Below are 23,679 nucleotides of genomic sequence, written 5' to 3'. Positions count from 1 at the left end.
TTGGAAACAAGGCAATTCCATCCGGAAGGCTGCTTTCGAGTTTCAGGCATATCGAGCAATATTTGTAAAAAGCCCAAGAGCAAGTCGCCTGCCCGTCCTCTAGATTGTGGTTTGATGCATCAAGAACCAGAACAGGGAAAAGGGGAAACTGGCTCGCACTTCTTAAAAACAAGTTAATTTCATTCTTTCTGAATGAAACATCTCACCTGGCACTTAGGACACACAAAGCCACTCATATTTTCTACAACTCCTATTATAGGCAGCTTCACTTTCTGGCAGAAGTTGATTTCCTTTCTGACATCCTGTAGTGACACTTCCTATCACAAGATCAGAATAAAATTTACAGTATGATGGGCAATACCAGAATAGAAATTAACTTCTAAAAGCATTTACAGTAACAGTATTATCAACACCTATCAAATCAGGATCCCTTTTTAATCAGATTTCAAAATACTCACATGTTCATCACAAAGATATCTGCCCCCCAAAATTCTGTAAACTTTTTTCAAGAACAAATTAGAATGAGAAATCTGAAGAGATTCTAAGCACGAGTCCCAGGTCAATGAAAGATCTTTCTGCATCAAGGCCGGAGAGTTGCAGGACTGACACTGCTCTAGTGCTCATAAACCCAAGATGATCCATTTACACTACATCAGGTTCCACTGCATTATCATAAACATATTCTCTTCATAAATATGGCCAACATAGAGATTATGTAACCCTGGTTGGAAAGGACAAACCTCTGATTCAGTGCCAAGGCATATATTCTTTTTTTAAATTCCATGCTATAAAATATTGCAGTTAGATCCCTGGACAACAAATATTGGAGCATTAGCTGTGGGTGTAATTTTAACCAAAAACCCAAGAGGAGGTATCAAACCCTGTATGTTCAGCTTGCTGAGAGGTCATATTTTTAAGCCCACTATAAAACCAGTCTGTGCTGTCTGACAGAAGGTTGCTGGTATTTAAAAGTCAATTGAAAGGTAAGTATTCTATGCTCCCTAAGCAATGATCCATTAACCCTTGTGGACCAGCCCTCAAACTGGGCATTCTGACTAACTGCACGAGTGGTGAGGTGAACTGTTCATCAGTTGAATGGTCCAACTCAGACAGCAGTTTGGACTTCTGATTGTAGAGATTGGTGGAAGGGTCTACCAGCTTCGTCAGACCAATAGATCAGGTTTTTGGTTAAAGTTAACCACAACTGATGCTCCAATATGTGTTGTACAAAGATCTAAGTACAACGCTAGCTTTTTTCCAGGACTAGTTTTGATCGTTTGAGGGGCTGAGAGAGGAATTTTCCAGATTCCCCCCACACCCCCCCCCCACCCACCCCACCCCACCCCCCCCTCCCCACCCACCCCACCCCACCCCCCCCCCCTCCCCACCCAAATAGGCCTGGGATTGTAACAGATTTGTTTGCGACGATATGGCTCCAGGTGGAGTGGGCAGTGTACGGTGATGGGTGGGCAGTGTACGGTGATGGGTGGGCAGTGTACGGTGATGGGTGGGCACTGTACGGTGATGGGTGGGCACTGTACTTATTGTGATGCATAATGCATTTAAGTATAAATCAGGGGTGAGTTTCAACATGAATTCAATGTCTATTTGGATTAAGCTAAATTTCAGACCAATTTGAACTCAACACTCCAATCAGTTTACAGCACGCAATGGGCACAGTACAGTGAAGACCCAAAGTTGCCCGTAAGAAACAAACTGCACTGTTGGGTAATCTGTAAAATCCAAAACAGATGATCAGAATTTGGAAAGCACGCTTCATACAACTGAACGACAAGCTAGAATAAGCTACCATGTCACTCTTGGGATGTTGGGTTTAGACAAAATCTTCCATTGATCATCAATCTGGAAGCTGTGATACTTGTTTGAATATCCATAGTATTTATTTTATTTGGGTTATACGTTGTGTGAAGGGAGTGGGAGACGTTGGAAATGCTGCAAGGCAAAGCAGAATTGTTAAGAACAAAACTCACTGAAAAATACTTCTGGCCAAATTTTCAAGATTCATTAGACAGCATTTATACTAGACATAAGTAACTTACAATGCTCCCAATTCATTTCAACAAAAATAGATTAACAAAATAATGTAACCCTCACAGTCACTGGGAGCCGACAGAATACCACATGTGTGATTCTCATATGGTGCTATATTCATTTCATAGCTCATTAAAGCACGTGTCCATAGGTTAAAATAAAGCAACTGCTTCTCCCCCAGGTTTGAAAACGGGTTTGTGGTCCGAGTACTGACTGATGAAATTCATGTGTATTCTGTAGGGTCGCTAACTCTGGTTGGGCGTATTCCTGGGAGTATCATCACATGACCTCCCGCCTCCAACTGTCCCACCGGGTCAAAAGTCTTTTCCTTCCCCCCACCCCTCACCAGTATTAACAAAAGTGTTCAAAGAAAATGGAAAAAGAACATTTTTTTAAATGCCCATATGATTTTTCTCCTGGGTTGTCCAGGAGATTAATCTTTAATTCCTGTAGACTTCAGGACAATCCTGAAGGCTTGGCAACCCTGTTTATATAATGCAGATTACCTGTGGCGTGGTAATGATCACAGCTCCGTCGACCTGTGTGGCACTCAGGTACTGTACAATAGAAAGATGTTCATCTGAGGTGCCAGGCGGTGTATCGACAATCAGGTAGTCTACTTCACCCCAGTCCACATCTCGCAGAAACTGCTTGATTAAACCTAAAGGGGCCAGTCAACATTTTGTCAATAAATGGCTGCAAACGAAGATTGAAAACTAAAAATAATCTCATCAGTGCACTGGCATACTACGTTGGAGCATGATACAAAGCATACCGCAGTGACTGTATTAGGGTCCACACCCGTGATTCCTCACCGGCCTGTGTTCCCAATCTGAAACCACAGTGCTGCTGGAAATACTAGACAGAGGCTAGGTGCTTTTGTCACTGTTAGGCAGCGAGAGTCATCCCTGGACAACTCACACATACCTTCAGCAGCTGGTTTCAGAGGTCCTGATAGGTTTGTGGTAAACCAAACTGTTTGAGTCATAGAGCTAGATTTTGCCGAACCTGTCGGGAAGAAGGCGAGACTTCCCCTTTTGGGTTTTTGACCCGCCTACTTCGACGTCCGGCCAATCCGCGCGATTTTCCCTTGATTGACCTTGTTGAGCCCGCCCAGTGGGCTCAGCAGGCTAATTAAGGGCCACCCGGCAACAGGTGACGTCACAGACTGCAATTTCATCTGTCAAGAGATCTTGACAGATGAAATATCAGTGTCTCACAGCTGTTTGAAGCTGTGAAACACTGACAGTCTGAGTTGTGACATGAGTCCCTCTGCACAGACTCATTTAGAACTCTCAGCAGCACTCAAAGCTGAAGGCTGTCACTTTTGACAGATCGCAGCCATTCAGCTTTAAGTGCCGGGTGAGTGATGCAGCTCCCGACGGCTACAGGAAGAAAGGCTGTTAAGGTAAGTACAGGTAAGTTAAAGTTCTTTACACACTCTAGACACACCAAACACACTTACCTTTTCAATCATGCACCCATCACTCACCTGAGCGCCGACATCTCCTTCAACCCGACGGCCCGCCGCTTCAACCTGGTGTGGTTTGGAGCCGTCGGGAAACCCACACAAATCCCCTCAAAATAGGGATTAGGCTAAAAACTGCCTGTTAACTACCTGTGAACAGGCAGTTAATTGGCACTAATCCCTTCCCGCCTGGTTTCGGCGGGTCCCAGTGCGGGGCGGGGTTTTGGGCGGGACCCCCAAATTCGAAATCCCCCCCCCCCCCCCACACGCCTGAAACCCCGCCTGACGGCTCCCCGAAAATCGGGGCCATAGAGTTATACAGCACAGAAAGAGGCCCTTCAGCCCATCATGTCCGCGCCGGCCATCAAGCCCGGTCTATTCTAATCCCATTTTCCAGCACCTGGTCCGTAGCCTTGTATGCTATGGCGTTTCAAGTGCTCATCTAAATGCTTCTCGAATGTTGTGAGGGTTCCTGCCTCTACCACCCTTTCAGGCAGTGAGTTCCAGATTCCAACCATCCTCTGGGTGAAAAAGTTTTTCCTCAAATCCCCTCTAAACCTCCTGCCCCTTATCTTGAAACTATGCCCTCTGGTTATTGACCCCTCTACTAAGTGGAAAAGTTCCTTTCTATCTACCCTATCTATGCCCCTCATAATTTTGTACACCTCAATCAGGCCCCCCCCTCAGCCTTCTCTGCTCTAAGGAAAACAACCCCAGCCTGTCCAGTCTTTCTTCATAGCTGAAGCGCTCCAGCCCAGATAACATCCTGGTGAATCTCCTCTGCACCTTCTCCAATGCAATCACATCCTTCCTATAGTGTGGCGACCAGAACTGCACACATTATTCCAGCTGTGGCCTAACTAGCGTTTTGTACAGCTCCATCATAACCTCCCTGCTCTTACATTCTATGCCTCGGCTAATGAAGGCAAGTATCCCATATGCCCTTTTAACCACCTTATCTACCTGTCCTGCTGCCTTCAGGGATCTATGTACATGCACACCAAGGTCCCTCTGATCCTCTGTCCTTCCTAGGGTCCTACCATTCATTGTGTATTCCCTTGCCTTGTTAGTCCTCCCAAAATGCATCACCTCACACTTTTCAGGGTTAAATTCCATTTGCCACTGTTCTGCCCATCTGACCAACCCGTCTATATCGTCCTGTAGCCTGAGGCTCCCCTCCTTGCTATTTACCACTCCACCAATTTTCGTGTCATCTGTTTTATAATGACAGAAGTATTATACCTTGTACACACAATACATTATTCTGCTACTAAGGTGGATCTGTGTTTAAGATGCCTTGTCTTTTGAAGGCCAGAAGATCTAATTGCTTTAAGTATAAACAGCCTGAGATTATTCAGAGTTTAGTTGAAATTTGGTGAGGAAACTTTGCAGATTGGGACGTGCACGTCAGTTTCAGGTTGCTATCGAGAAGCCCCAAACATGTTTAACATCTGACAAAATGCAATGGCTGGAGCGAGACAGTTGGACATACTGGCATACCGTTTTTAATATTAAAATAAATAAAATTATAACCTTATGTAATCTGAGGCATCACTTGTATTTACTGTAGTTCAGCTCCCAAGATTAGATTAGGTGCAGAAAGCACAAAATTACTGCATCATAAATGGGTAATTTTCCGGTTGGCAAATGGTAACTAGTGGGGTGCCACAGGGATCGGTGCTGGGGCCTCAACTATTTACAATCTTGGATGAAGGGACCGAGTGTAATGTAGCCAAGTTTGCGGATGATACAAAGATGGGTGGGAAAGCAAGTTGTGCAGAGGACTCAAAAGAATCTGCAAAGGGATATAGACAGGCTAAGTGAGTGGGCAAACATTTGGCAGATGGAGTATAATGTGGGAAAGTGCGAGGTTATCCACTTTGGCAGGAAAATAAAGAAGCAAACTATTATTTAAATGGAAAGAGATTACAAAATGCTAGTTCAGAGGGACCTGGGGGTCCTTGTGCATGAAACACAAAAAGTTGGCATGCAGGTACAGCAAGTAATCAAAAAGGCAAATGGAATGTTGGCCTTTATTGGAAGGGGGTTGGAGTATAAAAGCAGGGAAGTCCTGCTACAACTGTACAGGGTATTGGTGAGACCACACCTTGAGTACTGCGTACAAAGGGATCTGGAGGTCCTGGTGCACGAAACTCAAAAGGTTAGTATGCAGGTGCAGCAAGTGATTAAGAAGGCCAATGGAATGTTGGCTTTCATTGCTAGGGGGATAGAATATAAAAATAGGGAGGTATTGCTTCAGTTGTACAAGGTATTGGTGAGACCACACCTGGAATACTGCATACAGTTTTGGTGTCCATACTTAAGAAAGGACATACTTGCTCTCGAGTCAGTACAAAGAAGGTTCACTCGGTTAATCCCGGGGATGAGGGGATGGACATATGAGGAGAGGTTGAGTAGATTGGGACTCTACTCATTGGAGTTCAGAAGAATGAGAGGCGATCTTATTGAAACATATAAGATTGTGAAGGGGTTGGATCGGGTGGATGCGGGGAGGATGTTCCCGATGATGGGTGAAACTAGAACTAGGGGGCATAGTCTTAGAATAAGGGGCTGCTCTTTCAAAACTGAGATGAGGAGGAACTACTTCACTCAGAGGGTGGTAGGTCCATGGAATATGCTGCCCCAAAAAGCTGTAGAAGCTACATCATTACATAAATTTAAAACAGAAATAGACAGTTTCCTAGAAGTAAAGGGAATTAAGGGTTACGGGGAGCGGGCAGGAATTTGGACATGAGTCTAGGTTCGGATCGGTCATGGCCCTGTGGGTAGCGGAGCGGGCCCAGGGGCCGTGTAGCCTGATCCTGCTCCTATTTCGTGTGTCTAATTCTGTTAGATTCAGGAGATGGTTCTGTGATAGTGGATTGGCGGTTAGGATCAGATCAGCCATGATCTTATTGAATGGCGGAGCAGGCTCGAGGGGCCGATTGGCCTACTCCTGCTCCTATTTCTTATGTTCTTATGTACAGTTTTGGTCTCCTTATTTAAGGAAGGATATACTTGCATTGGAGGCAGTTCAGAGACGATTCACTCGGTTAATTCCAGAGGGGGTTGACTTATGAAGAAAGGTTGAGCAGGCTGGGCCTATACTCATTGGAATTTAGAAGAATGAGAGGTGATCTTACTGAAACATAAGATACTGAGGGGGCTCGACAAGGTAGATGCAGAGAGGATGTTTCCCCTCGTGGGGGAATCTAGAACTAGGGGGAATAGTTTCAGAATAAGGGGTCACCCTTTTAGAACTGAGATGAGGAGGAATTTCTTCTCTCAGAGGGTCGTAAATCTGTGGAATTCTCTGCCCCAGAGAGCCGTGGAAGCTGGGTCATTAAATACATTTAAGGTGGAGATAGACAGATTTTTGCAAGATATGGGAGTGAAGGGTTATGGGGAGCGGGCAGGGAAGTGGCTTTGAGCCCAAGGTCAGCCATGATCTTATTGAATGGCGGAGCAGGCTCGAGGGGCCATGTGGCCTATTCCTGCTCCTATTTCTTATGTTATCATTACACTCACTGGGAACTTAAAACTCACTTTGTACTAAACATTCCCTTTATTTTTGAACAGATACGTGAACAAATTGGTTGGGTGCAAGGGTTAAGAATGCATTTCGGCAGAACAAGAAACAAAAACAGAGAGCCACAGATCAGTGGCAAAACATTGAAACAAATTATTAGATGTGTATAGTCTCTGTATATCCTATTATGAAAATTTCCTGTCCCTCACACAGTCTGAAGCAAATTTCTGTGTCACATTGATAAAAAAGTAAAGGCAGTTATTTGCAATGTACTGAAGAGCTCCCGGGAAAGAAAAATTTACCTGAGCCACAATTTTTACATGTTCTTAAATGACTTTCCCATAAAACAAAGGCAGGTCTGATCCCTAAATAGCATTTAATCTCTGAATGAACTCACCCAATGTTTAGTTATCAATTAAACATTAGCCTCCAAAAAGGACACACATCTACATTTCAGCAGTTTAAGAATAAAAAAATTAAGATAATCACAAAAAGAATTACAAAAAAAAGGTTGGGAAAAAAAACTTACGCATAGTGGTTAAAATTCCCTGCCACAAAATAGTTGTTGAAGCAAAATTCATAAATTCTTTTAAAAAAGAATGATAGTTTCTTGAAAAAGAGGAATGTTAAAAGGTATATGGGGGAGCATGTGGGAGAGTGGAATTAGATTAGGTGGCTCAGGAGGAGGAAAAAAACCCGTGCAGAATTGATGGGTCACAACGGGAGTCACCAGTAATGACCAAATGTCGAGCAGCAATCCATAAGCCAAAACAATGTTGAATATGTAAATCGAAACAGTAGAATACAAGTCAGAGGAAGTCAGGACCAAACTGTATAGTTTTCACAGAATTCATTCACGGTATGTGGGCATCGCTGGCCCATCCCTAATTGCCCTTGAGAAGGTGGTGAGCTGCCTTCTTGAACTGCTGCGGTGAAGGTACTCCCACAGTGGTGTGTAGGGCGTTCCAGGATTTTGACCCAGCGACGATGAAGGAACGCGATATATTTCCAAGTCAGGATGGTGTATGACTTGGAGAACTTGGAGCTGGTGGTGTTCCCATACGCCTGCTGCCCTTGTCCTTCTAGGTGGTAGAGGTCGCGGGTTTGGAAGGTGCTGTCGAAGAAGCCTTGGCGAGTTGCTACAGTGCATCTTGTAGATGGTGCACAGTGCTCTAGCCAGGCCACACCTTGAATAGTGTGTGATCATCAAGGTGCAAGGGAGACATTCTAGCCAGTGCAGAGAAGAGCCACAAGGCTGATTCCTAGTGTCAATGGTCTGAGTTATGAGGAAAAACTGGAGGAATGCAGGCGTTTCAACTTTGAAAGGAGGAATCGGAGAAGTGATCTTATAGGTAAATAAGATGGTACAGTAAATAGTATGGAAAAGGTAAATCCAGAAAATTACTTCAAAATAAATAGTGAGTAGGACATGGTTAAAAACTAATTAAAGACAAGCGTAGGACTGATGCAAGAAAGTTCTTCATATAGAGTGATCAACACATGGAATGGACTTCTGCATATAGTGGAGGCAAAAACCTTTAGAACCATTTAAGAAACAATTGGATGCTCCAGCAAGTGGGGGGGTCTTTCTGGATGGATGAACTAAGGTGGGCCGAATGGATTCCTCATCCGTAATCATCTTGTGATCTCTATGAATATGAAACAGCTCATCAATCTGTACAAAAGGCAAACAATCCCTCGCTTAATAGGATTCCTAAATTCCTTAACACATACTCTGCAGGCGTGGTTTCCAGTACAGGGTTTATTAAAGAGACGAAATGCAACACTAAGGAATTCAGCCGAATTCCAATCACGTGTATGGCCTTTTGGGTTCTAATCTCGTCAAAGAACTGCAATCACCTCCCTTCCAGATTCATGGTTTAAAAATATCAGGCCAATAACAAATGTCAGAAATACGAAGTGGTTCTGCTTTTTGCACTTACAGTCTTACGTTTGAAATGACATCATAAACCACAAGTTTGGTACCGACTAAAATGATTAACTTGTTCCCACAGATTGAATTGCTATTAAAAAACCCTGTGTAATAATAAGCACATGATTGCCAGTTTAACTGAATACTTAACACTAGTTGTTGCGCATTTTCCACGCTAAACATAATGATCCTCAGTCTGTGCTAAGTTAGCTTCCCTTTTAAACTCTCAATGCCACAGCTGCATCCATGTAGTGACTGGTTTGAAAAGGAGGGCTAAAAAAAAAGTTTTTCATATTTTTAATCCCAAACCATTGTAGGATTTGCAAAAATCCAGGAAAATACAGTCTACATTGTAAAACCCCTGAAATGGCCACATTTTATGAACACAAGATGGAGTTGGCAGATCACATGACTCATTTCAGAAGGACATACCACTGCAGTATCTTAAAGAAACCTGAGTCACCACCGATTAGAAGATTCCAGAACTGACTGCAATTGATATGGTAAAATGGTTACAGTAGTAACGAAGTCAAAACAAAAGTATTTACACCTCAAGGTGTGTTAATTGCTAGCAAAACGCAAACCCATCTCTGAAATCGCAGAGCACAGACAAAACCTATTATCTGTACCAAACTCAGAGGGACACAGGACAGATCCCATTAGTTTCATTTACAAGACATTAAAATAAAGTAGCCGCTTTTGTCAAAGAAAACCCCTGATTTGGCGCCAAGATAAGGGCAAGAAAACAGTATAACTGTTGGGGGAAAAGAGACCAAAAAAAACCCCACAGTTTCACACAGACACAAGGTCAAAGGCAGAGCGAGTGGAGAGGTTCGATTACGGTTCGAGGAGCACGGAGGGCCTACAAGTTCGAGCAGGAGAGCAGGTTCAGGAGCCGGTCCCATAAGGAAGATTGGAGATCCTGGACGATACAGGAGCACCAAGGTCAAGGACAGTTTTAAAAACCCTGGTGAGCATAGAGGCCCAACTCCACCTAGCTGATCTAGTTGAGGTATACTGTAGAGACAGGAGGGTTTTTAATATTAAGGGCTTTGTAATTCGGGAGTGTTATTCATCCTTCGTTGTGCCGTGCGCGTTCTCCACCCCCGTTTTATTATATCGCTGATCTAGAATTGATGTATTATGATAGTCAAAGTAACTCTTGTGTGTTAAATTTTAGTTCCCATTGAGAGGCGTGTTCATGATTTTTGTCTGCATTGTTTCTTCATTCTCTATGTTTTATTCTCCTTAAAAATAAAGATACCTTTGATTTAAAACTTACCTTGTCTCACCTGATCCATTTGTCTTCCGAGTCACAAGTTGGGCCAACACATCAAGGTGGTCTGGCAATAAGCCCAGTGTCTAGAACCGGTGAGGGGGGAGCGCTTCGGAACCGCTCACGAGCAGTGTGAAATCAAAAACCGATCTCGCACACCACAAGCTCGTTAAAACGACCCCTTACACCATGCATTATTTTCTGGCTGTGAAGGTGGGCATATGACCAACTATATGACCTCAGCCAATGACCCTCTTTAAGCAGGTGTGGCTCATGGATATTTGATCCCTGGGTTTTCCCCTCACTACTTGTGGAGGATCTCCTGAACGCCACTCAGTTTCTCTCCTCCGATTGGTAAAATTAAGATTAGATATTTGACTTGTGTGGAAAAGCCGGTTCAAACTAACGCAGCCAGTGGAGTTCCTGAATGCTACATTCATTTGGTCCCTAGCTAGTCTGAGGACTCACTGCACCAAAACTAGTCTTCCTCCATGATATTGTTCTTATATTTCCCCAATCAAACTTTAAAATATTGCATTAAGGAGTAGAGAAATTATTCTCTTGGTTGCTACACATTTGAAAACCGGTTCATGTTTTAATGCTGTAAATGACGTTTGTTCGGTCAGACAGGATTAACTCAACAAAAGAACACCAACCATTTTTCTTGGGACCCCTCCAAATGACAGCATCATCAAGGCTGCTGAGCAAAAATCCCACTGACATTACGCCCAGATTTTCCTCCACATACTGTAAGAGACAAAAGAGATAAAACAGAGTGAAACCATCAATAGAACTTGTAGCAATGTGGCTGGAGAGCAGCTCAACACATTTGCACAACTATCTTGTGCACAGCAAACCAATTCCTTTATAAAATTGTTGGGAGACATGATACACATAACCGTTATAAAGTGGGTATTTTACACCGGTTCTGTATTGGGAAGAGAATCATACACAGGGTGTGTGTGTATATTTGAAGCTACTGTATAACAGATAGCATTAACAAATGGGAAGGGGGTCGGAGAGGGGGCTAATAAACTGAACAGCTTTGAAATGCCCACATGCTATAATATAACGGGAAAGTTGACTCATTTAGAAATGAACTATTTATAGCATTCATGATTTTTATTTAATTTAACATTTTTGGTCAATTTTGTGCTCATCGGTGTTGGGGATTGCCATTTTTTTCACCTAGTATCAGCATCAAATACTTCTAGGCTATCTATCTAGCAATGAGCTGGAAGCAGGCAAAAGCTCCATCTATTCTCAGCGTGTGAATTTTTCAATTTGCCACATCAGCCACCCTTGTTATCCAAGCAGTAATACCAATTGAATGTGAATCTGCGGGCAGTGCTGTGTTATGGACTCGTGCTGATAGGCAATAATGCTTAACTCTTAGCGGTCTTGCAGTGACTAGTAAGAAACAGGTTTCAAGAGAAGCTTTTCATAAATGTATTTGTAGGGTTCCTCAGACCATAACGACGTTGGAGAGCAATAAGATGTGTTGATTATGGGTTTAATCAGCAAAGCTGTTAAAATGTACACAGAACTACTGTGGCCGCATGGCCGCCTAATAGTGCGGATGTGGGCAAAGGGTTACGGTGCTGCACGTACAGCGAGTGAGCTCTGTGGAAGAAACATCAAAGGACCAGACAGCAAAAAAAAAAGAAACAGCCTTTGGTTTCACTTCCATTAACTGGAAAGATTATTTTAAAAATTCAATGTTTCCATTCAAGGCTTTGTTAAATTATTTTGCACCAGATCACAATTTTTTAACATCTTGCAGCACATGTTCTGTGGCACAACTTTCTAGCTAGGATTGCTATCAAAAATGTTCTTTGACCCTACACCAGAAATGGGGCTGGAGTCAATGTTGGGCTGTTCAGCCCCTCCTGGAGTCTAGTTCAGAGTGCTGCCAGAGGCTTGGAACTAGAAGAGGGATTCCACACTCCCATCGGAGAGCTTTGTCTGAGGGGAGCGTGTTGTGAAGATAGGGCCAAAACAGTGTAGCCTCAATACTCCAACCGGCAGTCCCAACGAGCACAACTGTCTGCTGAGAGCACGGAATCACCTGCTCGGTCAGGTGCCCGCCCTTTCACCTGCTAGTGTTAAAATGAAACAATACCTACCACAGGAGACCATCCTGACCCACTCTGGTGTACCTATAAGAGCAGAGGGAAGGAAAGAGTTTAATTAATATATTTGCTTTTAAATCACTGGCATTGATGTTTTGAGGTTAATTTATAGCAATACTAGCTGAAGTGCCCGGCGGTGCCGAGGCTTTTTCGAGGGCATGTTGTTGTTGGAAGAGAGACAGAGAGAGTGACGGGAGGGGGGGGGGGGGAAGGGGCAGGGGAAGGGAGGGCGGGGGGGGGGGGGGAAGGGAGGGCGGGGGGGGGAAGGAGGGGCAGGGGGGCGCAGCGGGGGGGGCGGGAGGGGGGGAAGGGGGTGTGAGGGGGGGGGTGGGGGGTGGGAAAGGAGGGGGGAGATAAACTTAATGTACAGGAAACTTTGTGCTATCCGGCACCCACTCTCAATGTTGAGAGATAGTGATTCTTATCTCTGTATTTTAACAAACACTGTTGCTTAGCAACAGCTTCTAAACACTGCAGGTGTGGCCCTGAAGCTCTGTAGCTAAAGCTGTTGCTATAGCGACAGACCTTGCACAGCTACACAGTCGATTGTCTGTCACAGACACAGATTTGGAGCACAGAAGCCCCACCCACTCTATGTTCCTGTACTAAGATGGCCACGCATGCACTCTGTTACACACTGAATCAAAATGGCGTCGCACTGAAACTTTTTGCCCTCCTTGACAAACATGGCTGCCGTTAACCGGGGGCTGTCTGCAGAAGAAATTTCCTCAGCTGCAAACACAGGATCTTCAGATTATTATTTGGGGCTTGCAACCTTACCCCAGTTGCTTATGAAGCCTCCCCACCTACTGACCCCGGGAATGGAGCTGAGGCAGCACACCCTCTGCCAGTGTTTGTCTCTGTCTAGGCCGGGAGGTGGATGATGCTGGCAAGGAACTTATTGCCTATCCCTGGTAGTCCGGAGGTGGCGGTGTTGGGCCTACTTGAACCACTGCCGTGCCTATGGTGATGATGCTGTTACAATGGTGTTAGGTGGGAAATGCCAGGATTTCGACCCAGCGACAATGAAGGACTGGCAATATATGTCCAATCAGGATGGTATCAGACTTAGAGGGGCACTCAGAGGTGATGTTTCCACGACGTTGCCGCTTTCCCCCCCCTCAGTGGTAGAGATTATGAGGCTGCGGGATGTTAGATGTACAGCTACGACTATTTCAGATTGCTGCTTGAATAGTCTGTTGGACAGCTCTCCCAATTAGGCACCAGTTCCCAGATGTCAGTGAGGAGGACTTTGCAGGGTTGACGAGGCCAAGATTGCTTGAATGCTGTCCTGGCACGATGCCAAAGGTCACTGCCAATAGGTCCATCTGTTATTTTTCTCATTAGTGTATTTTGTAGCGATTGTTTGTACAACTCAAGGGCTTGTTTGGCTGCTTCATAGGGCATTAAGAATCAACCACGTACTGTCGGACAGGAGTCATGGGTAGGCCAGTCGAGGTAAGGGTGGCAGGATTCCTTCCTTGAAGGACATCAATGAACCAGTTGAGATTTTACAAGAGTTTGGCAGCTTTCATGGTCTCATTTTTCTGGATCAGGACAAGACTCCAGCCCACGTGTTTCACAGGGTATTTAACCATCTCTATCTGTACTCAATTTTACAACATTCTATAGCCAACTATTTGTCCAGCTCTTTTTAAAAAAATTATTAGTGGATAATACTTTCACTAACTCCAATGGGACTCTGTCGTACATTTTATGGGAAAATAGTAGTGCCAGTTTCTCCACATAGGTTTTGCAATATTCTCTGCCCTCTCTGGGTCCCCATCCACCATTTCCACCATAGAGGACAGGTTGTTGGACTGGGCCCCATGGTCACTGCTGATACGGACCTTGAGCTGGCCTCTAGGCAATGGGTGAAAGCAGTCTGGATCCACTCACTCTTCAGGGGTGTGCTTCATCAGATAGCCAGGCTGAGATCAGGAACTGACCACATGGAATCTGACATCTAAATTAGCCGAGTCCGCAAATATTATTTCACCCTGGGTTGCTGCTACAGGGCTAACCAGACTACACGAGCTTTCACGGCAAGCCAATCAGATCACAGGAACTGGGACAGGACATCAGCTTATGTCACTGGTTGGCTCAAAGGTTTTGTTATCAACTAATTATCCAACAAAAACAGAGCAACTTTGTCAGAAGAGGTCACATAACATAAACGGGACATCAAAAATTAGCCCTCACAACCCAGAGATATTGCAGTGAATGCCCACAAATATATTTAATGCACAAGTTCAGCTGCGAAGTGCCATATTGGAAGTAAAAGCAGAAGGCAAATATATTCCATGGGTGGGATGGATCTTCATAAGCGATAAGATGAAAGAGACATTGTTACATTAAATTGACTCACCGCTCACCATCGCCAAACAGTGTGAGATGGAAATAAGCAAAGCAAACAGGATGCTAGGTTATGTTATCTCGTCAATTCAATTCAAATCCCCAGCAGTTATGCTGAAGCTAAGCACTGCTGTGGTCAGGGCAACCTAGAGTACTGTGCACCGTTCTGGTCACAACACAAGGGAACCATCCTTGCTCTAAAGGCAGAGCGATGAGGTTGATCTCCAGTTTAGAGCTATGAGGAAAGACTCAATAACCGTAAAAGCCTTGACGAGAGATGGCTGAGGGGGATTTCTAGAGGTTCATGCAATACTGAACAGGACAGAAAAAGGACATCCCGAAGAACACTTTCAATATACACAAGGCACAGGTTCAGAGTTGTGAAATGAATGTTTAGGGCAGATGCCAGAAAGCAATTCTTTATACAGCGAGTGATCAACAGCTGGAATGTGGGCGAAGGCAGTTTACAGGGCTCATTTAAGACACAGCTAACTGCTATAATGGGGAGATAGTGATATTGGTACTTTGAAAGGGTGAGATCAGGTGGGCCGCAGAGCTTTCTTCATCCAAACCAATCTTATGTCACAAGGATTGCCTCGTGCCTACGCTATGTACTTTCTTAAATGCAGTATTTTAGTACCATTTTTTTCCGCCTTCAAATATTTAAACTCATTTGGCCACAAACCACTCCCTGTCTAAGGGGGTGAGCAGTGAATCAACTCGTAACCTAATCTAGTAAATTGGAGTTTAACCAATTTAAATATCTACTTCAAGTATTCAACCATCTAACCAGAAATATGAACCAGCATTTTCACTACAAACTACCTTTTGTACTGTAGCAGAACTAATAAAAAATACCTCCTCTTAATGATACAGTCCTGATAGTTATAAGTAAATAGTTCTGCGTTTAACAGGAGTACCCTATAGCGCATTAGAAGAGAAGGAACCAGAAATATTAGCAATATTCACAAATTCTGTTCATAAAATGTGATGGTAGAGCTAATTAGAGAATTAACATCCAAAAATTCTGAAACACATCGTCGGTCCCTCAATTTTTGAAACCATCCATCTTGTATTTCTGATCTGCTGCAGTACTACTATGTGGCAGCAGATGGTGCTGCTGCACTGTCAGTCCCTACTGCTAACTCGGTAGCAGCACCCACTGCTACAGTTCAGAAATAGAACAGTTCAGTGCCAAATTATTGGCAATTTGGAGCTGTGAACCTATACTTAATAGAAACCATATTGAAAATGCTTAAAATAAATTTATGCAGAACTGTTTATAACCAGAAGTGAAAGAAACTTTGATCTCATTTATCCTGACTGGGTTGGCACTCAGGTCCCGCAGGTGAAAGGACAATCCACCTAGTCCCCTTAATCAGGTAAACTACTTAATAAGTCTTACTTTTCTCATGCTAATTATTCCTCATGTTATTTTGACCACTTAAACTCTTATTTGCTTAACATTCTGACCTTCAGATGAGCTTCTGACCATCTATTTATTTGTTCCATCGCTGTTCAGAATCCTGATCTCAGCCAAGACAGCAAAATGGACCATTTGGTTGGATTTAAAAAGTAGCAATACAGTCAAATGAGAATTAAAGTACTTCACTGTTTCCCCCCATATATTCTTTTGGCACTAGCTATCCAAAAATGGGACACAAACCTGTCATACAGACCAGGAAGGTTCCAGGTTTGATCCCTGATCTGCACTGAGTTAGTGCTCACAGAGGGCAGTGCCGCGGAGTTAGGGAAAGGAAAACTGGCTGGTATTCCTGCTCCTGCCTGTTATCCAACAACCCCCTACTAAAAGTACGTTTGTGAGGACGCTGGGTGACAACAGGATTGGTCTGGTCTGTGATGTTTGCCACAGACAGATAACCTGCTGCCATTCACTCTCAAGACTCACAAATTGTGAACTATCAAAGGGTGACGATTAATGATTGCAACATATGCCAGTGAGGGAGCTGACCCATTGAGAAGGGAGAAGAGGAAATGGAGATGGGGGCTGGGGGGGGGGGGGTGGTGGAAGAAAAATTTAAGCATTTGCAGGAAGAGATTCCAGTGCAAACCGGTTCCCTTGTTTATTTGAAGCTATATCACTTCATAGCTTTCCGGTCATTACACTGCTCAGTTAATTCGAGACTCTGAAATCCAGCATCTTTAATGTGCATTATAGAGAATCCAGCCCCAGCAAACATAGACTTGAGCACAAAAATCTAGGCTGACACTCCAGTTCGGTACTGAGGGAGTGCTGCATTGTCAGTGGTGCCGTCTTTCAGATGAGATGTTAAACCAAGGCCCTGTCTGCCCTCTCACCTGGATGTAAAAGATCCCATGGCACTATTTTGAAGAAGAGCGGGGGAATTATCCCCGGTGTCCTGGACAATATTTATCCCTCAATCACCATCACTAAAACACATTATCTGGTCATCATCAATCACATTGCTGTTTGTGGGAGCTTGCTGTGCGTAAATTGGCTGCTGTGTTTCCGTACTTTACAACAGTGACTACACTTCAAAAGTACTTCATTGGCTGTAAAGCACTTTGGGATGTCCGGAGGTCATGAAAGGCGTTATATAAATGCAAGTCTTTTTATAAATATGCAAAACTCAATTCAAATAATATTGACTCATGCTGTAATTATACATGATATGAGGTTCACTGTCTACAAGTGTGACATTTCCATTAGAAAGGATTAGGAAGGTTCCCAGTTACAAAATCCTTCCATGCATTCTCTCTCAAAGGAAAAAGCAGCAATATTTTCCCCCGTACATCACCACTTAACAGTGATTTTATTCATACAACTGGACAATGATTGTGAAAAAACGAATCTGATGTATCTATTATAATAAAACAGATCTGTTTACTTACCCCTTCTTAACAAATGGATTCAGGAGTTAAAGTGGAACTTGTTAAGAAGGGGTAGTAAACAGATCCATTTTACAATGGATAAATTGGATTATCTTTGAATTAGTGACCTCTGGCTCTGCTTAACCTTTGACCATGTCTTTGTACGAGTTAACCCCACCCATAATCTTTAGCACTAACTCTAGACTAACAGGGGATGACATGGAGTCTCTCAATAGGCAGAGGCACAAACAGTGCTCCAGCATGTGGGGCATGTACAGCCAAGAGCTTTCTGGACAGGATTTCAGTAGTGCACTAATTACCGTCACTGTGACAAGTTTCACAACCAACATTCTGCACAGAAAAAAGACCCGGGTGCAGATACCATGAAAGTCAGGACAAATGCTATTAACCGTCAAACTACACCCAATCTGGCATTTCAATACTCTGTAAAGTTTAGTTTTTTTAAAAATAAAAGTGTCTTCTATTAAGTGCAGATTAATAAAGTTATAAATAAACACACAAAATGTGCAGCACTGAGACGCAAGTGTGCCTGGACTGCTGTTTGGCAAGAACTGAATGGCCAATCTAAAAGGTTGAATTCACCAGTCACCCAGTAACCAAAGGGAATTCCTACATTACAACAGTGACTACACTTCAAAAGTATTTAATTGGCTGTAAAGCGCTTTGGTGCGCCCTGAAGTCCTGAACGGTGCAAGTCTTTCTTTCAGTTAGCGAGATTGCTGACCCCCCGTCTCTGGCTGTTCCAGCCCATTTCCTCCTTGTTCTGGTTTAATGTGCACCAATGATGAAAAAATTCACGATAAAAAGGGCTTCCCCAGGGAAAAAAAATCATTCCAATCAAACCACTCATTTGGCTGCATTTCATTCCCCGCCCACGTAAGCCCAGTCAATGGCTCTTTACAGTAAAGTGGGAACTTGTACTTAGAAAATGAAAAGTAGATTGGTAGAAATGGAACTTATTTTAACGTGGTCATTTTTAATCAATACCATTATTATTGCAGTAACCTGCCGTTTGGAAGAGAAACTGTTCATATGTCTAGCCCGATCCAGTTGGTAATTACCAAGATAGGACGCACTTGTTGAGCTACAACTAGAATTGTCAAAAGCTGCCTAATTGAACCATTGCGCACTAAAACATGCCCAACTACTCACGATTGAGGAATGCCACTCTTACCTGTTCACCTTCCACTCCCATCATTTTTGGAATTGACGGGCCACACATATCTACATCCAGAAGAGCAACCTGTATCGAAAAAATGTAAAGAATGATAATCACGCGCTTGCCAAATCGGAGCCTCTAAGAATTGTATTACTTGAACGTGGAAATGTAATTACAGAACAAGGAGCCAACGCCAAGAGGATAAACATGTCTACCATTTATCTTTTCCAGTCCAAAATTCCTCCTCTCCTTTGCTGGAGTAGTGTCTGTGTACCTGCCCCATCTATTAAGACACAGCACAGGATATTTTGCATCGTGCTACGAAAGTTATGCGCGAATAAAGCATGGCGTTTATTAACAAAAAGCAAAAAAGAAAACTGCAGACGCTGGAAACAAAAACAGAAACAAAAGATGCTGGAAACAGTGTCAGCAGGTCAGTCCACATCTGTGCAGAAAACAGTTACGTTAACATTTTAGGTGAGGACCCATCATCAGAACCGCCTTTATTTAAATAGGGAATGCTGCAGCGCCAGAGTGAATTGATTCTCCGTCGTACAAGTATCATGGGATGGCACGACACAGGCCAGAGAGTTGCCAATCTTTGATTGTGCCAGAAGGCGGGACGGAGCAAAAGCTAAGAGCATGTCCACTGAGCATTTGGTAAACCCCTGGTTGGTAACTTACCAGCCACCTCATTAGGGAGCGTTCCTGGGAACTTAAGGTGCTTATTTCTGCATATCCGAACACTAAAATTTCTGTGAAAACTTGATTTCCCCCCTCCCCCCCATCTCAACTGCAGAGGCAAGCCGTTACTTAGTCTGATTAAGCAATACCAATAATACCAGTGAATTATCCCATGATTTTGTATGACTAAATAATGATGGAAAATCTACCATTCTGCAGTAAGTCTGCAAGTCTTCATCACAGTGGAGCAGTACAGCAGATGGCGCTGGCTACTTCAGGACGACACAGGACATTTTACTTAGAGCAACTTGAAGCATTTGGAGTCGAGAATCATAAAATGGCTCGTTTTCATTTATAAATATTTATACACAGGACATGTACAAACAAACACGGTCATTGTCAAACTAGGCATCCATCACTAGCACAAAGCACTAGATTACAACATAATCCTGTGAGAACATACAAAACATTATTTCAAAGCGGACATTAATTTTAAGTTAACAGTTGCTGCTGTATAGTTGTGAGCCAAGGAAGTCCCTCGCTTTAAAAAGGAAAGTTCCCAGAACAACTCCCGAAGAAAATATTGGAGGTCAATTCCAGGAATACCAATTGCGCTCCACTGTACAGGCTGTTTATCTCAACTCTTCACTCCTGGATTCCCATCAATCACAGTGCCAGAACTCAGGGGTGTAGAACAGCAGCCACTGATGCATATTCCCAAAATTAACTTCAATATGATTGCACCAGGAAAAGCACAGACTTCCCTCCCAATTCCATTAGTAAGGAAACCCCTCCCCCCATTGTTTTTAGCCCGATAACAGGCAGATGACATCCACGGAGCAATGCAACTTTGAATATGAAAAAGTCACTGACCAGCAAGTTCCCAGGTGTGCTGGGGACAGTGGTAGGGATTGAAAGGCTGAGGGAAGGGGGCGGTGGGAGGGGGAGAAAGAAATCAGCCGGGCTTCCTGCTCTTATTCACTAACTCGTGGCCCCTGATGGAAACTGCACGTGTGTGCAAAGGGGAGGACAAGTCGGGTGGACAGCCTGCCAGCACCCACTGTCGAGAATCAGGCGTGTGTAATGGGCACTTGGGTGAGGTATGCAAACAAGAGAACGGCTCACAAACGTTCATGCGACTTGAAACAGTTCAGACTGTCCAAGGCATTGGTTTCAGATGCTCCTGTAGCCACATCTGTTAATGTTTTTTTCCCCCCAGGCTAGTGTTTCAATCCAGAAAAGTTTTGCATAGGTTAAAAGGTGCTCTCTTTCCTACAGCTCATTTGTCAGAATAAAAATCACTAATGTACAAACTGAGTGCAATGCTTACAAATAAAGATTTAAGACACACCCAACCGGCAATCTAATCCCATTTACGTGGCATTGCATAATACCAGCAGTACCAGAGTCAGAAAGGTGGCACATGTGAATTAAGGGTGTGCCACCCTTAAAAAAACACTGCTAGGGTTTTATTTAACGCTAAATCATGTTTGGGCCAATGAAAGATATTTTGCTTTGAAAAACCTGTTTGATCAAATCCATGGCAACTTAAAAGGGGAAGGAAATTTTACAGGCAGCACTTTCTAAAGAAATACTTCCCTCTTTCAGGCTTCAGTGATTCATTGTTTTACTAATGACTTAACTATTAGGAGAAACCTTCTGTACCAGCATCACACACCCTTCGAGGACCGCTCAAGTGACAGTGATACCACTCAGCTGGCACAGCCACAAACTACGTCTGTAAGTGCTTCAGTGAAGCAATGGGGAAATTCGCAATCCTCTTTATTGCTCACCAACACAAAAAGAAAGACTTGCATTTCTATAGCGCCTTTCATGACCACTGGACGTCTCAAAGCGCTTTACAGCCAATGAAGTACTTTTGAAGTGTAGTCACTGTTGTAATGTGGGAAACGCGGCAGCCAATTTGCGCACAGCAAGCTCCCACAAACAGCAATGTTATTAATGACCAGATAATCTGTTTTTTTATGTTGGTTGAGGGATAAATATTGGCCAGGACACCGGGGATAACTCCCCTGCTCTTCTTCGAAATAGTGCCGTGGGATCTTTTATGTCCACCTGAGAGAGCAGACGGGGCCTCCGTTTAATGTCTCATCTGAAAGACGGCACCTCCGACAGTGCAGCTCTCCCTCAGCACTGACTCAGAGGCGAGTGTGCTACCAACTGAGCCACAGCTGACACAAAGTTACCAGACATCAAAAGGCTGCCGAGTACTGAGTCAAAACAAACGTTCTTCAAATTTTCATAACATGCTTTCAAAATTAAAAATAATAATTTAGGGAATTGGGCGACGGGTGGGGAGGTGCTACTAGGGGTCCTTTTCCATGGGGACATGAATTCAAACCTAGATTAGACCAATAGAATAAAAGTTACTTTCCTCTGCCAGTTGGAAGGCACCTACTCCTACACCATCGCATTGCGCAACTTCCTAAGACACACGCTTCACGTACAGATTCACTCATAATTGGACTTGAAGCTGGAGTCCTCGCTCAGAGGTACCACCAGAATAACCAAGATGGAGCATATAAAATTCATAATGGTGCCTTAGGGGAGTTCCTCTGAGGATTGAGTTAAGGTCATTTGCTGCAGCAGATTTTAATCTGCATTTAATGCAGAGTGAGGGAAGTTTTGTACAAACACAAGACATATTGGAACCTACTGGGTTAGACTGGAAGTGATATGTGTGGCGGGTAAATGGTGGCGTTGGGGAACTTATGTCCACTTATTCCTACACTGTAACAATGACTACACTTCAAAAGTACTTAATTGGCTGTAAAGCATTTTGGGACGCCCCAAGGTCGTGAAAGTTCTTTTCTTTCACTGCAGGTTTTAATACTCTTCTCAATTCCTGCTCGCAACCAGACTACAGCAGGGAGCTGCCAAGTGCTATTCAGCAGTTAACTGAATGGCAGCCTCCACTGAATCACTCACTATCCTTGCTGATAACCAGGTGCCTCTAGCACCCAACACATCTTCCTGGCTGCAGGAGTTGTGTGGCTAGGGAGGATAACTCGTGTTACGTTGGCTGATTCGTATGGTTCATACCACTCAGTACATTCCTCATAAACCATCCACCATTCCCCATAATATGCCTCCTGTATAAGCACTTCTGTGCAGTGCTTCCTCAAATACAAGGCTGTATTTCCTCTTCAAGCACCTACAGGCGATGTTTCTTGGGTGGGGACAGAAGCTGAGATTTAGCTTCTTCAAACCCAATTTAAACACAATCCCTTACTAGGAATGGGCTTGTATCCTTTTCCCATAAACTCGCCCCACCATTCTCAACTGGAAATCTGTAACGATCACAAAAGAAGCTTGATCAGTGTTGGCGTGAAGCCCAAGTCAGTACTTGTGTAAATACATGCTCGGGCAGGTACCTGCTGCTGACACTATGCTCCATTTCATCAGTACAGTAGGTTCATTTGACAGGTATATATAAAAAAAGTTTTAAAAATCTATCATGTAAAGGAAGTCTACGGGGTTTCCTGTCACTTTGTTTGAATTTCTAAATCACTATTTAAACAAAGTCAGCCTTAAGGCAGGTTTAAAGAAAGAGTTTTTGCAGTTAGCCGACATGCCAAAAATCCATTCAGCGTGCCAGTCAACATTTGTTTTGCTGCAAGCGCTCCAGTTTTTTTTATTTCAGCCATCACTGTTTCTGCTGTTTCAAACTGTAAGAGCTGGCAGGAATCATGTGCGCGTCTCCGGCAGAAATCGGTTCACATTTCCAGATGTTGAGGCAAAAACAACAAATTTTTTTTTTTAAATTGGATGGTCGTGGTTACAATCAGAACTTGGGCTCAGATGTTAGAAACACTAGCGGGGCCTAGAGGCTAGATTTTATATCAAAATATAATAATTTATCACATTAATTTTATCCGGATGAGTAAAGCAAAAAATGTGTACTTCAGCAATAAATTTGTTTTGCTTCAAATTGCTGCTTCTGCAACAGTCACTTGTAGTCTTTCTGGCCTATAAATTAATCAGTACACTCAGCAACTGTACTGGAGTCTGAGCTGGTGTTGACCCAGTGCAAGACCTGCATCAGGCCAAAAAGTAACACTCTGAACACGCTCACTAACTCGCAAGCATGCGTCCCTATACATTTTATATCATGGAATTATAAAAGAGAAAAATCACAGAACCAGGTCATTTTCCTCAAGCTTTCCACTTTGGGGCAAAAACATTAATCTTGTTCA

The 23,679-nt window shown here is 43.5% G+C and overlaps 2 protein-coding genes across 2 annotated transcripts in view; one reads left to right on the top strand and one right to left on the bottom strand.

Moving 5' to 3' along the window:
- LOC147110558 (Golgi apparatus membrane protein TVP23 homolog A-like) overlaps positions 1-10,263 on the top strand; it is a 75,863-nt gene extending 65,600 nt beyond the window's left edge. Inside the window, exon 7 of the mRNA XM_086000634.1 lies at positions 7,100-10,263. Coding sequence (XP_085856760.1) covers positions 7,100-7,219 — 120 coding nt within the window. The 3' untranslated portion in view covers positions 7,220-10,263. The remainder of the gene's footprint in view (positions 1-7,099) is intronic.
- The window catches only part of nubp1 (nucleotide binding protein 1 (MinD homolog, E. coli)), an 80,524-nt gene that overhangs the window by 6,694 nt on the left and 50,151 nt on the right, over positions 1-23,679 (bottom strand). The window contains exons 4-8 of the mRNA XM_086000630.1: positions 18,794-18,862; positions 12,385-12,417; positions 10,915-11,005; positions 2,559-2,713; positions 207-317 (exon numbers count right to left, since the gene is read on the bottom strand). Of these exons, the coding sequence (XP_085856756.1) occupies positions 207-317; positions 2,559-2,713; positions 10,915-11,005; positions 12,385-12,417; positions 18,794-18,862 (459 nt within the window). The remainder of the gene's footprint in view (positions 1-206; positions 318-2,558; positions 2,714-10,914; positions 11,006-12,384; positions 12,418-18,793; positions 18,863-23,679) is intronic.

Source organism: Somniosus microcephalus, chromosome 11 (assembly GCF_052327205.1).
Source record: "Somniosus microcephalus isolate GS21.2 chromosome 11, FLI_Smic_1.0, whole genome shotgun sequence".
Lineage (NCBI taxonomy): Eukaryota > Metazoa > Chordata > Chondrichthyes > Squaliformes > Somniosidae > Somniosus > Somniosus microcephalus.
Note: the sequence above shows the minus strand (reverse complement) of the source record. Positions and strands in the feature narration are given on the sequence as shown.